At 43.6% G+C, this 16,064-nt stretch overlaps 2 protein-coding genes across 2 annotated transcripts in view; both read left to right on the forward strand.

The window, feature by feature from the left end:
- The window catches only part of LOC139388601 (regulatory factor X-associated protein), a 1,150,577-nt gene that overhangs the window by 936,826 nt on the left and 197,687 nt on the right, over window positions 1-16,064 (forward strand). The window lies entirely within an intron of this gene.
- The window catches only part of LOC139388240 (FRAS1 related extracellular matrix 2a), a 243,105-nt gene that overhangs the window by 7,324 nt on the left and 219,717 nt on the right, over window positions 1-16,064 (forward strand). Inside the window, exons 2-4 of the mRNA XM_071134789.1 lie at window positions 5,940-6,145; window positions 8,330-9,868; window positions 11,863-15,391. Of these exons, the coding sequence (XP_070990890.1) occupies window positions 5,940-6,145; window positions 8,330-9,868; window positions 11,863-15,391 (5,274 nt within the window). The remainder of the gene's footprint in view (window positions 1-5,939; window positions 6,146-8,329; window positions 9,869-11,862; window positions 15,392-16,064) is intronic.

The raw sequence follows: 16,064 nt of genomic DNA on the forward strand, positions 1-16,064 counted from the left end.
TGTTGGTTTAAACCATAACAGAGAGGTGGAGGGTGTTGGTTTAAACCATAACAGAGAGGTGGAGGGTGTTGGTTTAAACCATAACAGAGAGTTGGAGGTGTTGGTTTAAACCATAACAGCGAGGTGAAGGGTGTTGGTTTAAACCATAACAGAGAGGTGGAGGGTGTTGGTTTAAACCATAACAGAGAGGTGGAGGTGTTGGTTTAAACCATAACAGAGAGGTGGAGGGTGTTGGTTTAAACCATAACAGAGAGGTAGGGGGGTGTTGGTTTAAACTATAACAGAGAGGTGGAGGTGTTGGTTTAAACCATAACAGAGAGGTAGGGGGTGTTGGTTTAAACCATAACAGAGAGGTGGAGGGTGTTGGTTTAAACCATAACAGAGAGGTGGAGGTGTTGGTTTAAACCATAACAGAGAGGTAGGGGGGTGTTGGTTTAAACTATAACAGAGAGGTGGAGGTGTTGGTTTAAACCATAACAGAGAGGTGGAGGGTGTTGGTTTAAACCATAACAGAGAGGTAGGGGGGTGTTGGTTTAAACCATAACAGAGAGATGGGGGGGTGTTGGTTTAAACCATAACAGAGAGATGGAGGGTGTTGGTTTAAACCATAACAGAGAGGTAGGGGGTGTTGGTTTAAACCATAACAGAGAGGTGGAGGGTGTTGGTTTAAACCATAACAGAGAGTTGGAGGGTGTTGGTTTAAACTATAACAGAGAGGTAGGGGGTGTTGGTTTAAACCATAACAGAGAGATGGGGGGGTGTTGGTTTAAACCATAACAGAGAGGTAGGGGGTGTTGGTTTAAACCATAACAGAGAGGTAGGGGGTGTTGGTTTAAACCATAACAGAGAGATGGGGGGGTGTTGGTTTAAACCATAACAGAGAGGTGGAGGGTGTTGGTTTAAACCATAACAGAGAGGTGGAGGGTGTTGGTTTAAACCATAACAGAGAGGTGGAGGGTGTTGGTTTAAACCATAACAGAGAGGTGGAGGTGTTGGTTTAAACCATAACAGAGAGGTGGAGGGTGTTGGTTTAAACCATAACAGAGAGGTGTTGGTTTAAACCATAGCAGAGAGTTGGGGGGTGTAAAACATATTTACCACTACATTCTAAACAACTAGTAGAATGGTTAAATGGGCATTATTTAGAGACCCCATCAAAGTTTGACTTGTCATTCAGGGAAGAGCTAACGTGTCATTCAGGGGAAAGCTAACGTGTCATTCAGGGGAGAGCTAACGTGTCATTCAGGGGAGAGCTAGCGTGTCATTCAGGGGAGAGCTAACGTGTCATTCAGGGGAGAGCTAACGTGTCATTCAGGGGAGAGCTGTCTCATTCGGGGGAGAGCTGACTTCTCATTCAAGGGAGCTGAGCCTCCCCTGGCTCCCCCGTAATTCACGTCCTGCCTAGGCCTTAATGTTACGTTAAACCTAGACCTAATTTTAACCTGAAATGTTGACTTGTTTGGCTTGGCCAAAAAGAGAATTAATGAGGGAGTTTTTGTCCCAAATGACACTTCATTTCCTATGTACACGCCTGATGTGGCCTATAAAGTATGAGTTTCAGGCCACTGTATTACGGTAAAACTAGGCCCTCAAAGTAGGCCTCATGAAATATGTATTGTATTGGCCAACCCGGACAGGAAGATCACGTTAGTGACTTAACCCACTCAGGTGACTCATCCCCTCCTAGGGACGGCATGGAGGAGCACTACATGGCCTGTGACCCCCTGTAATAGGGTCAGAGGAAGAGAATCCCAGTGGAGAGAGGGGAGCCGGCCAGGCAGAAACAGCAAGGGCGGTTATTTTAAGTACCTTTCCGTTCACCTTCGCACCCCTGGGCTAGACTACACTCAATCATAGGACCTACTGAAGAGATGAGTCTTCATTAAAGACTTAAAGGTCAAGATCGAGTCTGCGAAACCGAGTCTGAGTCGAGACCGTCTCTCACATGGATAGGCAGACCATTCCATAAAAATGGAGCTCTATAGGAGAAAGCCCTCTCTCCAGCTGTTTGGCAGGACCAAATGGGAGAGATAGGTGGGAAGCAAGACCATGTAACGCTTAGTAGGTTAGCAGTAAAACCTTGAAAATAAATCCTCATCCTTAGCCTTAACAGGAAGCCAGTGTAGAGAGGCTAGCACTGGAGTAACATGATCACATGATGGGGTTCTAGTCAATATTCTATAGAGGTTGAGGGTTTGGTGGGAAATAGACAGAGAGATTATTAGAGACAGAGACTGGGAAAATGTACCCTGGTCTCTTATTCTGTATTTCTCTGAGAGGCTTCAGCCCTCCTTTGTTCTTCCTCTGCTCTCTCTCTCTCTCTCTCTCTCTCTCTCCCCTCTCTCTCTCTCTCTCTCTCTCTCTCTCTCTCTCTCTCCCTCTCTCTCTCTCTCTCTCTCTCTCTCTCTCTTTCTCTCTCTCTCTCTACCTCTTTGTCCTCTCTCTCTCTCTCTCTCTCTCTCTCTCTCTCTTTCTTTCTCTTTCTTTCTCTCTCTTTCTCTCTCTCTCTTTCTTTCTCTTTCTTTCTTTCTTTCTCTCTCTCTTTCTTTATTTCTCTCTCTCTTTCTTTCTTTTTCTTTCTCTCTTTCTTTCTCTCGCTCTTTCTTTCTCTCTCTTTCTTTCTTTTTGTCTTTCTTTCGTTCTTTCTTTCTTTCTTTCTTTCTTTCTTTCTTTCTCTCTCTTTCTTTCTTTCTTTCTTTCTTTCTTTCTCTCTCTTTTTTTCTCTCTGTTTCTTTCTTTCTCTCTCTCTCTCTCTCTCTCTCTCTCTCTCTCTCTCTCTCTCTCTCTCTCTCTCTCTCTCTGTCTCTCTCTCTCTGTCTCACTCTCTCTCTCTCTCTCTCTCTCTCTCTTTCTCTCTCTCTGTCCTTTCCCCAGTCTTACCGCCTTCCTATCGCTGAAGGTCAAACACGTTTTCGTTATACTACACGCATTTGGACAGAGAAATCATCATCATGTATAATTTATTTTAACAGGGAGCCGTGTTAAGGGAGTATCTTACAATTACACTACAAAATGACACATTGGAAATACACCAGAAAATGAAACATTAATACAAAAAGAAAATAAAATATTTAGAATAAAACATTTCCCAGCAAAGAGGTTGTCAATCAACCTGCTGACTGTTATGCAAACAAAAACACACACAAGTGTACTATGGCGTGTGAAAGCTATATGAGGACCAATAACAGGGAGAAGTCAGTGCTGCTGTCGTGTCCCCTGAAAATAACAGGGCAGAACTGGAGGTCCCTCTAATCAGATAGACATTACTTTGGAGCCTGACCACTGAACTGTTCGTCGTCGCTCTAATCAGATAGACATTACTTTGGACGCTGACCACTGAACTGAACGTCCTCTGTCTGTCCGGCTGTGTGTCCGTCAAGCATCTCAGTTTAAGACTTTATTGAGGCAGCTTCCCAGACACAGAAATATAACTTCATGGAAAATCTCAGTAATATAACATAGACTGAGTGTTCCAAAACATTAAGAACACCTGCTCTTTCCATGACATGAACTAAGGTGAATCCAGGTGAAGCTATGATCCCTTATTGATGTCACTTGTTAAATACACTTCAAATATGTGTAGATGAAGGGGAAGAGACAGGATAAATAAGGATTTTAAAGCATTGAGACTTGGATTCTGTATGTGTGCCATTCAAAGGGTTTATGGGCAAGACATACGATTTAAGTGCCTTTGAACAGGGTATGGTAGTAAGTGCCAGGTGCACAGTTTTGTGTCAAGAACTCCACTGTTGCTGAGTTTTTCACGCTCAACAGTTTCCCGTGTGTATCAAGAATGGTCCTTCAACAAAAGGACATCCAAGCCAACTTGGCACAAATGTGGGAAGCATTGAAGTCTACATGGTCCAGCATCCCTGTGGAACGCTTTCGACACCTTGTCGAAACCCACTATCTACCAACTGTGAAACAGAGCCCTCAATCTCATTATTAAAATTACCTTTATTTTACCTGGAAGATTCTGGAAGTTTTCGTCTTCTTTACATTCACACAGTCACAACCAGTCTCATCAGTCACATCCCTGCTGGTGAATACAACACTAGAGGGAGCTCCATACCACCTCTTAATCCATACTTCATTCAATGAAACTAACTACGAGCAGAATAATTGGAGATGAAAAGTGTATAGCCTAGGCTCAGGTCTACCGTATATGCCTTGGGTGAAGAAGACACAACAGGTTTCCTTTTATCCTCTGGTACAAAATGAATCGACTGGATTTCATAGAATTGACCCGAAACTCATCTAGGTCTACACATTATCCGCATAAATGGACTGTCAGAACCGGCCTCTTTAGTATTTCTATTAGGATCCCCATTTAGCTGCTGCCAAGGCAACGGCTACTCTTCCTTGGGTCCAAACAGGAAACAACCCACAACAAATACAATACATAATATTCCTAATACAATACATAATACAATACATTATACAATACATTATACAATACATAATACAATACATTATACAATACATTATACAATACATTATACAATACATAATACAATACATTATACAATACATTATACAATACATTATACAGTACATTATACAATACATTATACAATACATAATACAATACATTATACAATACATAATACAATACATTATACAATACATTATACAATACATAATACAATACATTATACAATACATAATACAATACATTATACAATACATACTACAATACATTATACAATACATTATACAATATATAATTCAATACATAATACAATACATATTACATTACATATTATATTTCATAATACAATACATAGAACAATACATAACACAATACATAATACAACACATAGCAATACAGAATACAATACAGAATACAATACTGAATATATAAAATGTTTGTGTCTCTTCACAGTCCCCGTCGTGCTGTAAGGTGTTCTTTAATCTGGTTTTTGAATCTGTTTTTTATTGCTATCGTGAGTTACAGTACCTGGGGTGGCAGAGAGTTCCATTAAGTCATGGCTCTATTTAACACTGTGCGTTTCCCAGCCTCAGTTCTGGACCTTGGGACTGTGAAGAGACCTCTGTCTGCATGTCTCTTGTGTTGTACCGGTGAGGTGTCCAATCTGTGTGCCAACTGCTTGAACAGACAGTTGGGTACATTTCACCCATCAACACCTCACACAAAGACCAATAGTGATGCAGTCAATCCCTCCTCCACTTTGAGCCAGGAGAGATTGATATGCATACCTCTGGGCAGTAGTCCAGGTGAGACTAAACTAGGGCCTGTAGGACCTGCCTGGTTCATTTAGAGCAACTCCTTATCATGGACAGACCTCTTCCCATTTTAGCAACCATTGAGTATATATGTATATATATATATATATATTTTTTTATAGCTTTAAGCACCAGCTCTCAGAGCAGCTCACAGATCACTGCACCTGTACATAGTCCATCTGTAAATAGCCCATCCAACTACCTCATCCCCATACTGTTATTTATTTGATTTATTTTGCTCCTTTGCACCCCAGTATCTCTACTTGCACATTCATCTTCTGCACATCTATCACTCCGGTGTTTAATAGCTGTATTGAAATTATTTAGCCACCATGGCCTACTCATTGCCTTACCTCCCTTATCCTACCTCATTTGCACTCACTGTATATATACTTCCACGTGTAACTCTGTGTTGTTGTTTGTGTCACACTGCTTTGCTTTATCTTGGCCAGGTCACAGTTGTAAATGAGAACTTGTTCTCAACTTGGCTACCTGGTTAATTAAATATAGGTAAAATAAAAACATATCATGACCATGACAGCTTGCTATCTAGTGTTACACCAATAAGTTAAGTCTCCTAACTTTTTCCTAACACCATAGTAAACTTCAAACTCGTCATTAAGCTCGAGACCCTGGGTCTGGACTCCGCCCTGTGCAACTCGGTCCTTGACTTTCTGACGGGCCACCCCTAGGTGGTGAGGGTAGGAAACAACATCTCCACCCGCTGATCCTCAACACTGGGGCCTCACAAGGGCACGTTCTCAGTCCTCACCTGTACTCCCTGTTCACCCATGACTGCGTGGCCATGCACGCCTCCAACTCAATCATCAAGTTTGCAGACAACACTACAGTGGTAGGCTTGATTACCAACTACGATGAGACGGCCCACAGGAAGGAGGTGAGGGCCCTCGGAGTGTGGTGTCAGGAAAAAACCTCACACTCAACCTCAACAAAACAAAGGAGATGATCGTACACTTTAGGAAACAGCAGAGGGAGCACCCCCCTATCCACATCGATGGGACAGTAATGGAGGAGGTGGAAAGTTTTAAGTTCCTCTGTGTACACATCACGGGCAAACTGAAATGGTCCACCCACACAGACAACATGTTGAAGAAGGCGCAATAGTGCCTCTTCAACATCTGGATGCTGAAGAAATTTGGCTTGTTACCAAAAACACTCACAAACTTTCACAGATGCACAATCGAGAGCATCCTGTCGGGCTGTATCACCGCCTGGTAGGGCTACTGCTCCGCCCACAACCGTAAGGCTCTCCAGAGGGTAGTGAGGTCTGCACAACGCATCACCGGGGGCAAACTACCTGCCATCCAGGACACCTACACCACCCGATGTCACAGGAAGGCCATAAAGATCATCAAGGACAACAACCACCCGAGCGAGCCACTGCCTGTTCACCCCGCTATCATCCAGAAGGCGAGGTCAGTACAGGTGCATCAAAGCTGGGACCGAGAGACTGAAAAACAGCTTCTATCTCAAGGCCATCAGACTGTTAAACAGCCATCACTAACATTGAGTAATTGCTGCTTACATACTTTAATTACTTTGATACATGTATCACTAGTCACTTTATATAATGTTTACATACCCTACATTACTCATCTCAAATGTATATACGGTACTCTATACCATCTACTGCATCCTGCCTATGCTCATCCATATATTTATTTGTACATTATCTTATTCATTCCTTTACACTTGTGTGTATAAGATAGTTGTTGTGAAATTGTTAGATTACATGTTAGATATTACTGCACGGTCGGAACTAGAAGCACAAGCATTTCGCTACACTCGCATTAACATCTGCTAACATTTGATTTGATTTGATTTAGATGAGGTTAAGGGTTTAGTGAGTGTCCAAAAGAATTACACTTTTAGTTCTTGAGATATGCCTATTGTAAGTTACCGATTCTAAAGCTGACCGAAGCTATATGTTAAGGGAGTCAGTTATTTATTTTACTGTTGCAGCCGACCTGTATACGGTTGAGTCGTCAGCGTACATAGACACGCAGGCTTTAGTCAAGGTCAGTGGAAGGTCATTCGTAAAAATAAAAAACAGTAATGGCCCTAGCCGGCTGCCCTGCAGTACACCACACTCAACTGAACTTGCATTAGAGAGGCTTTCATTAAAGAAAACCCTCTGTGTTCTATTAGCTATGTAACTCTCAATCTATGATAAGGCAGAGGATGTAAATCCATAACACTTAACGTTTTTTTTTTCAGTAAATAGATTTTCGATCAATGTTTTCAAAAGCTGCAATGAACAAACATCTCCCAGAAAGGTTCTTATTATCAATTTCTTTCAGCCAATCATCAGTCATCTGTGTCAGTGCCGAGCATGTTGAGTGCCCTTCCAAGCCTATTGCTGAACGGGGTTTATTATGGATCCCCATTAGTTCCTGCCAAGACAGCAGCTACTCTTCCCGGGGTCTTGGTTTATTTATAACAATCTGTAGGCTATGTAGGCCTACGGTCATCAACAACCCCAACCATGTTAGAACATTGAAATGTCATAGGCTATTGAAATGGGACATTTTTGAAAACCCATGTAGGCCTATTTGCATACCACTTATTTCCTTAATTCACAGTATTTTTCTAGTGTCCTCCTCTCTTCTGGGTGTCATCTCTGTCTATTCACAGGGTCTTTTCTATCCAGGCTTCTTGGGAAGTCCTTACCCCATTGAAGTTGAAATTAAAAATGGTTAATAAGGTAAGGGTTAAGGTTAGGTTGAGGGTTAGGTAAGGGTTATGATTACTGTTAAGTTTAGGGTAAGAATAGGGGTTAAGATGTTTAAGGTTTTAGGGTATGGACGTCCCAAGGATCCCGCATAGCAATAACCATATTCACAGTCTCCCTCGCGCATTCCTTCCTCACAATCATCCAATAGCCTGTGGATGTGGGCGGGAGCTCTCTCACACTGGTCCCCAAGTGCTTGAAGTTAAAACTGTGCGCGCAAATGTCTCATTGAGAATGCCGCTCTGTCACATTGACGCATGTATGGAATTTCACTCAGTCTCTCATTCATTTTTCTGTCTCCCCCTCTTCTGTAACGGATTTGAACTGTAGGATAGGATAACAACAACGGACCGGACACTTCTCCAAAACATACCGTTTAAAGGCGTTTGTGTTGGATTATATCCACTGACTCCCACTATGCTACTATTTTATAGATTGATCCTCCTTGCCGCGTCGCTGTCGGGTAGCGGCGTGGCACAGCTCACAGATAGCTACGGATTATCTTTCCCGTTGAGGTCAGAACTGTCTGAGGATGCGATACTGGTGGCAAATAACGGAATACGCGTGCCTTTCGGGAGATCCGTTTTCATTGATCCTGTCAATGATTTGGTGATTCAAACGCAACCGGGGGACCGGTGCAGTATCACCGTTCTGGATAACCAGCCGCTTTCCCAGAGACCCGGGCAACTGTCTCCCAAAAAGTTTCCGTGTGATTTCGGTCCCAACGACGTCACCTACTCCCACTTCGGCTCGAGGAGCCTGGCTAAGGACAGAGTGAGGCTACAGCTCAGGTATGATACTCAAACCGAAACCGTTATCATCCCATTCATGACGGAGGTAGAAGTTGTTTTTACGCAACTGGAGGTTCTCACCAAAAACATGCCTCTGACCGTTGCTAAATTGAACGGCGTTAGTAATGCCATTGATAAAAAGATTTTGGAATTCACTTATGACAGAAACTCTCAAAAATGCAAGGTAAATTCTTTAGCGAGTGGTAGCGCTCTCCCCAAGTACGGAAGACTTGTAGATGATGGACTCACTAAAATTATGGACTGTGACGAATTCATTCAATCTGACATCCGTTACAAGCACACGTTTGTTCACAAATCCCCCAACAGAGACTATGTGCCCATGGTTGTTGAACTATGTGATAAAGAGGGAAACAAAGTAAAAGACGAGTATTTCCAACTGATGATCCATATCAAGGAGGGAGAGGCGAACACTCCTCCTAAACCCAGCTTCATGGCAATGCTGATGATGGAGGTGAGTCAGTTTGTGATGACAGCTCTGACCACTGACATGCTGGCTGCGGAGGACCTTGAGTCGAACCCTGATGAACTTATCTTCAACATCACCTCCCCCCTCTCTTATGAGGATGGTTATATAGTTAGCACGGATGACAGGAACCTACCCATCACCTCGTTTTACCAGAGTGACCTACGGGACCTGAAAATAGCCTACAAGCCCCCCTCCCTGGACTCAGACATGGAGAGGATCTTTCAGATAGAGTTTGAGGTGGTGGATCCGGACGTGGCTGTCTCGGACCCCTTTGCGTTCATGATTGTGGTGAAGCCGATTAACTCTCTGGCGCCGGTCGTGACGCTGAACACGGGTCAGCTGCTTTACGAAGGTCAGTCTCGCCCCCTTTTCTCTACCCACAACCTGGAGATTAGTGACGAGGACGACCTGGACAGCGTTACGGTAACCGTCGTTGACGGGCTCCGCCACGGCGACCTCACAGTCCTGGGGTTGCGCAGGAAGTACTTCACGGCTGCCGACCTGAATACGGGTGTGGTCATCTATCAACATGATGGCAGCGACACGTACAGTGACAACATCGTCTTCAGAATGACAGATGGCAAGAACCAGGTATATATCTTATTTATGAAAATGTTTAATTGTATCAAATAATTCAGCATTCATTGCTATTGATACCATGTAATGTTAGCTTATTGAGAGAACAGAATAGCCTGCATGTCACACCCTGACCATAGTTTGCTTTGTATGTTTCTATGTTTTGTTTGGTCAGGGTGTGATCTGAGTGGGCATTCTATGTTGTGTGTCTAGTTTTTCTGTTTCTGTGTTTGGGCCTGATATGGTTCTCAATCAGAGGCAGGTGTTAGTCATGGTCTCTGATTGGGAACCATATTTAGGTAGCCTGTTTGGTGTTGGGTTTTGTGGGTGATTGTTCCTGTGTCAGTGTTTGTGCCACACGGGACTGGTTTCGTGTTTTCACTTTGTTGTTTTGGTCATGTGTTCATGTTCAGTTTTCTAATCAAAAAACCATGGACAACTACCGTGCTGCATTTTGGTCCGCCTCTCCTTCGACACAAGAAAACCGTTACACTGCATAACAACTCAGTGACCTTGTGGTTAGAGCCTCCTTCAGGTTGGAAGGTTTGGGGGTGGATCCCTGGCCGAGTGCTAATGAAAAAATCAAATCAAATGTAATATGTCACATCCGCCGAAAACAACAAAAAAGCTTACTTACAAGTCCTTAACCAACCGTGCAGTTTTATGAAAATAGAGTTCAGAAAATATTTACTAAATTGGAAAAAATTGAAAAAATAAGAAATCATATATTTTTAAAAAAGTAACAATAAAATGTAAAAAATAATAAATCATATATTTTTTTAAAGTAACAATAAAATATCAATAGGGAGGATACGGTTGAAGTCGGAAGTTTACATACAGTTAGGTTGGAGTCATTAAAACTCATTTTCCAACCACTCCACAAATTTCTTGTTAACAAACTATAGTTTTGGCAAGTCGGTTAGGACATCTACATTGTGCATGACACAATACATATTTCCAACAGTAGTTTACAGACAGATTATGGGTCTTCCAAATGAACAATGACCCCAAGCATACTTCCAAAGTTGTGGCAAAATGGCTAAACTTCTTATGGCTGGGGGCAGTATTTTGTAGCTTGGATGAATAAGGTCCCCAGAGTAAACTGCCTGCTACTCAGGCCCAGAAGCTAAGATATGCATATCATTAGTAGCTTTGGATAGAAAACACTCTGAAGTTTCTAAAACTGTTTGAATGATGTCTGTGAGTATAACAGAACTCATATGGCAGGCAAAAACCTGAGGAAAAATCCAACCAGGAAGTGGGAAATCTGAGGTTTGTAGTTTTTCAAGTCATTGCCTATCGGATATACAGTATCTATGGGGTCATATTGCACTTCTTAAGGCTTCCACTAGATGTCAACAGTCTTTAGAACCTTGTTTGATGCTTCTACTGTGAGGGAGGGGGGAATGGGAGCTGAATGAGTCAGAGGTCTGCCAGAGTGGCATGAGCTGATCACACGCGTTCACGTGAGAGTTAGGTATGTTCCACTGCATTTCTACAGACAAAGGAATTCTCTGGCTGGAAAAGTATTTAAGATTTATGATAAAAACATCCTAAAGATTGATTCTATACTTTGTTTGACATGTTTCTACGAACTGTAATATGACTTTTCGTCTGAACTTTCGTCTGGACCTAGTTGCCGCGCGTCGTGAGTTTGGATTGTGTAATAAACGCACAAACAAAATGGAGGTATTTGGACATAAATTATGGACTTTATTGAACAAATCAAACATTTATTGTGGAACTGGGATTTCTGGGAGTGCATTCTGATGAAGATCATCATCAAAGGTAAGTGAATATTTATAATGCTATTTCTGACTTTGTTGACTCCACAGCATGGCAGATATCTGGCAAAATGGCTAAACTTTTCTAAACAGCACCTACGTTTTTAAGTATGTCGTGGTGTCGCTGTTGTTAGTAATAAGAGGGGGATCCAGTGCATTGTGTATTTCTATAGACCTTATTGAAATAAACCTCTCTCTCTCTCTCTCTCTCTCTTTCTCTCGCAGATGGAGTTCCTGTTTCCCTTGACGATTGTTCCCACGGACGACGAGCCTCCCATCATCAATGTCAACACTGGTCTTGTGCTCTTCAAGAACCAGATTATGGCTATCTCTCCTCTGATGCTCAGCGCCGCTGACATCGACTCAGAAGATTCCACGATCAAATTCATGATCGAGCCGCCATTCTCAACCATCGGGGGGTTGCTGCTGAGGCAGTCCGACGCCCCAGAGGACCCCGAGTCATGGAAGTTCAACGCTGAGGATGAGGTGTATGAGAAGGAGGTGACAGAGTGGCTGCAGAAAGACATCACAGATGGGAAGGTGTTCTATAAACACACCGGACCACATAACACTGACACAGTCATAGACCAGTTTGTGTTCAAAGTTCATGACGACAATGACCCGCCTAACGAATCGGGCGAGAGCACGTTCACCATCAGGGTTCTACCCATCGACGACCTTCCCCCTGAGCTTTTTCCAGGTACCACGCTCCAAGTGACTGTTCAGGAGTACCAGCTGACTCATTTCGGTAAGAACATGCTTCTCTACACCGATCTAGACTCTGAGGAGCACGACCTGAAATATACAGTGATCCAGCCGCCAACAGACACAGACGAGAACAGCCCGGTGGTGTTCGGGTCCATTGTTCTGACTGAGAGCCCCGACACTGAGGTCAACGAGTTCACGCAGGCTCAGGTCAACCACCACAAGATATCCTACAGTCCTCCAGACCAGGAGCTGGGCATCACGGCTCACGTCCTCCAGTTCCGGTTCTCCGTCAAAGACACGGCCGGGAATAGCGTCGAGGGGGCTTTCAGGATTTTCCTGCAGCCATTTGACAACAAACCACCACAGATCACTAACACTGGCTTTTCTGTGTTTGAGCAAGGCATGCATGTGATATCCAGTGCTGAGTTGGACACATCAGACCCAGACACAGACAGTAAACAGATATCGTTTACCCTCAGCCAGCCTCCGCTGCACGGCCAAGTCCAGCATGCCTTCTCAGACCTACCCAAAGGGGGAGCTTTCTTCCTAGAGGACATCTCGGACAGGAAGATCATATACGTCCAAAACGGCGACGAGACAGTGAGCGACGTGTTCCAACTTGACGTCAGCGATGGGATCCATGTTGTCACGGTTAAAGTCAGAGTCGTCGTGAAGCCCGTTGACGACGAGACGCCAGCTGTCAGTTTACCGGCCGGGACGGTCGGTTCACATATGGACGTCCTAGAGAATGGAGCTATGGAGATCACTACGAGTGTCCTCCAGGGGTGGGACGAGGACACCGACGACCTCCAGCTGACCTTCATCATCGAGAAAGCCCCTGTGTTTGGTGTCATCCTGGTTGCCGGGGCACATGCCGTGAAGTTCACCCAAGTCGACATCATCAACGGTTTAGTGGTGTATGCCCACACCGGCGGAGAGATTGGGCTGACGTCCATCATGGACAGCTTCAACCTCACCCTAACTGACATGTCAGATGATTGGTCAGTGGGCGGAAACAAGGTCAACGGTGTCTACGTCCGTGTCACAATCATCCCCGTTGACAACCAGGCCCCTGAGGTAACCGTGGGTGACCAGTTCATCGTTGTCGAAGGAGAGAAGTATGCCATCGGAACACAGTATTTAAAGGCCGAAGACAAAGACACAACCAGTGATGATATTCTCTGCACCATCATCGTCCAGCCCACGTCTGGTTATGTGGAGAACATCTCCCCAGCTCCTGGATCAGAGAGTTCACGGTCAGGGACGGCAGTCAGCGCCTTCTACATCAGAGACATCAGAGTAGGACATGTATATTATGTTCAGAGTATCCACAAGGGGTTAGAACCCGTAGAGGACAGGTTCACATTTAGATGCTCCGACGGTATCAACTTATCAAAAAGTCATTTCTTCCCTATTGTGATTATTCCGGCTAATGATGAAAAGCCAGAGATTTACTTGAGGGAGATAGTTGTGATGGAGGGGATGAATATAGTCATAGACACTCATCTCCTGAACGGAGCAGACACTGATATCCCAGCAGAGGAGCTGACTTTCATCATCTCCAAACTGCCCAAACACGGCTTTATCCTCAATCAGCTAGCCACAGGCTCAGTCCCAGTCATAAACTTCACCTTAGAGCAGATTAGGGAAGCTTCCAGTTTCATCTACGAACATGACGACTCTGAGACCACCGAGGACAGCTTTGACGTCATTCTAACAGACGGGAAATATTCAGTAGAGAGAACCGCCATGGTTATGATCATCGGCCTCGACGACGAGACGCCGAGAATGCTGGTTAATGTTGGTCTGGAGGTGGAAGTAGGTGAGGCGAAAGAGATCAACAACAAGGTCCTCAAAGCCACCGATCTAGACTCGGACGATGGAGCGTTGACCTATGTGATCCGCTTCGGTCCTGTTCAGGGTGTTCTACAGAGGAAAACCCCATCTGGTTCTCTGGAGAACATCATGATAGGCATGAATTTCACACAGAGGGATGTAGACAAAAGGTTGATCGTTTACACACACAACGGTCAGGAAGGCATCTGTGACCTGGTCAAGTTCGACGTCACTGACGGCATGAACCCTCTGATCGATCGTTACTTCTACATCACCATCAGGAGCATCGACATGGTCTTCCCAGACGTGGTCAGCAAGGGAGTCTCTCTGAAGGAAGGCGGTAGAGTGACATTGACCACAGATCTTCTCAGTACTAGCGATCTCGACAGTCCAGATGAACGTTTGGTGTTCACCATCACCAGAGCTCCAGTTAGAGGACACCTGGAGTGTACTGATACACCATGGATCCCCATCGTGTCATTCACCCAACTCCAGCTGGCTGGCAGTAAAGTCTACTACATCCATACCTCGGACGACGAAGTCAAGATGGACAGTTTTGAGTTTGAGGTAACCGATGGTTACAACCCGGTGTTCCGTACTTTCCGAGTCGCTATCATGGAAGTGGATAACAAGAAACCAGTTTTAACGTTTCACAGACTCGTGATCACCGAGGGGCAGAGTAAACTCCTCACGCCATTCGAGCTGACCGCAGAGGACCAGGACACAGCTGACCTGTTATTGAAGTTCACCGTCACCCAACCACCAGCGCATGGAAAACTCCTCTATAACCACACCTCACCGGTCACCATCTTCACCAAGCAAGACCTCAGCGAGAACCTTATCAGCTACAAACACGATGGCACCGAGACCTCCGAAGATTCCTTCTCATTTACTATGACCGACGGGACGCACAATGACTTCTATGTGTTCTCCGACGCGGTGTTCGAGACACGGCGCACACAGACAATGAATATCACGGTGGTGGCCATAGATAACGGTGTCCCTCAGCTGGTGGTGAATAAGGGCGCACCGACACTGAGGATCCTGTCCACGGGGCACCTGGGGTTCCTCGTGACCTCCACGGTTCTACGGGCGTTAGACAGGGACAGCGTTCCGGCTTCCTTAGTGTTCCACGTCACCACGGAACCCAAGCATGGTTACCTCATCAATCTGGGCAAAGGGAATGACTCCATCGACACCTTCAGTCAAGGTAAGACACCAGCCAATCGGTATTATTGATTATTGATTGTTTGATCGATTGATTGCTTCGGGTATATGATTTCTTATCACTTAGTTATGTTGATTGATTGATTGATTAATTGATTGATTTATTGATTGATTGATATATTAATTTATTGATATATTCATTGATTGATTGATATATTCATTGATTGACAAATATATTGATTGATATGTTGATTGATATATAGATTCATTGATTGATTGACATATACATTCATTGATTGATTGATAGATTGATTGATTGATAGATTGATTGATCGAATGATTGATATATTCATTAACTGATTGATTGATTGATTGATTGATTCATTGATTGATTAATAGATTAATTCATTGATTCATTGATTGATTGATAGATAGATTGATTGATTTATTGATATATTGTTTGATTGATAGATTAATTGATTGATTGACATATTAATTGATTGATTGATATATTCATTGATATATATATTAATTGATTGATTGACAAATATATTCATTGATTGATTGATATATTAATTTATATATAGATTCATTGATTGATTGACATATATATTGATTGATTGATTGATTAATTAATTGAATGATTGATATATTCATTTATTGATTGACCGATAGATTCATTGATTTATTGATAGATTCATTGATTGATTGATTGC

The sequence above is a fragment of the Oncorhynchus clarkii genome, chromosome 29 (genome assembly GCF_045791955.1).
Source record: "Oncorhynchus clarkii lewisi isolate Uvic-CL-2024 chromosome 29, UVic_Ocla_1.0, whole genome shotgun sequence".
Taxonomy (NCBI): domain Eukaryota; kingdom Metazoa; phylum Chordata; class Actinopteri; order Salmoniformes; family Salmonidae; genus Oncorhynchus; species Oncorhynchus clarkii.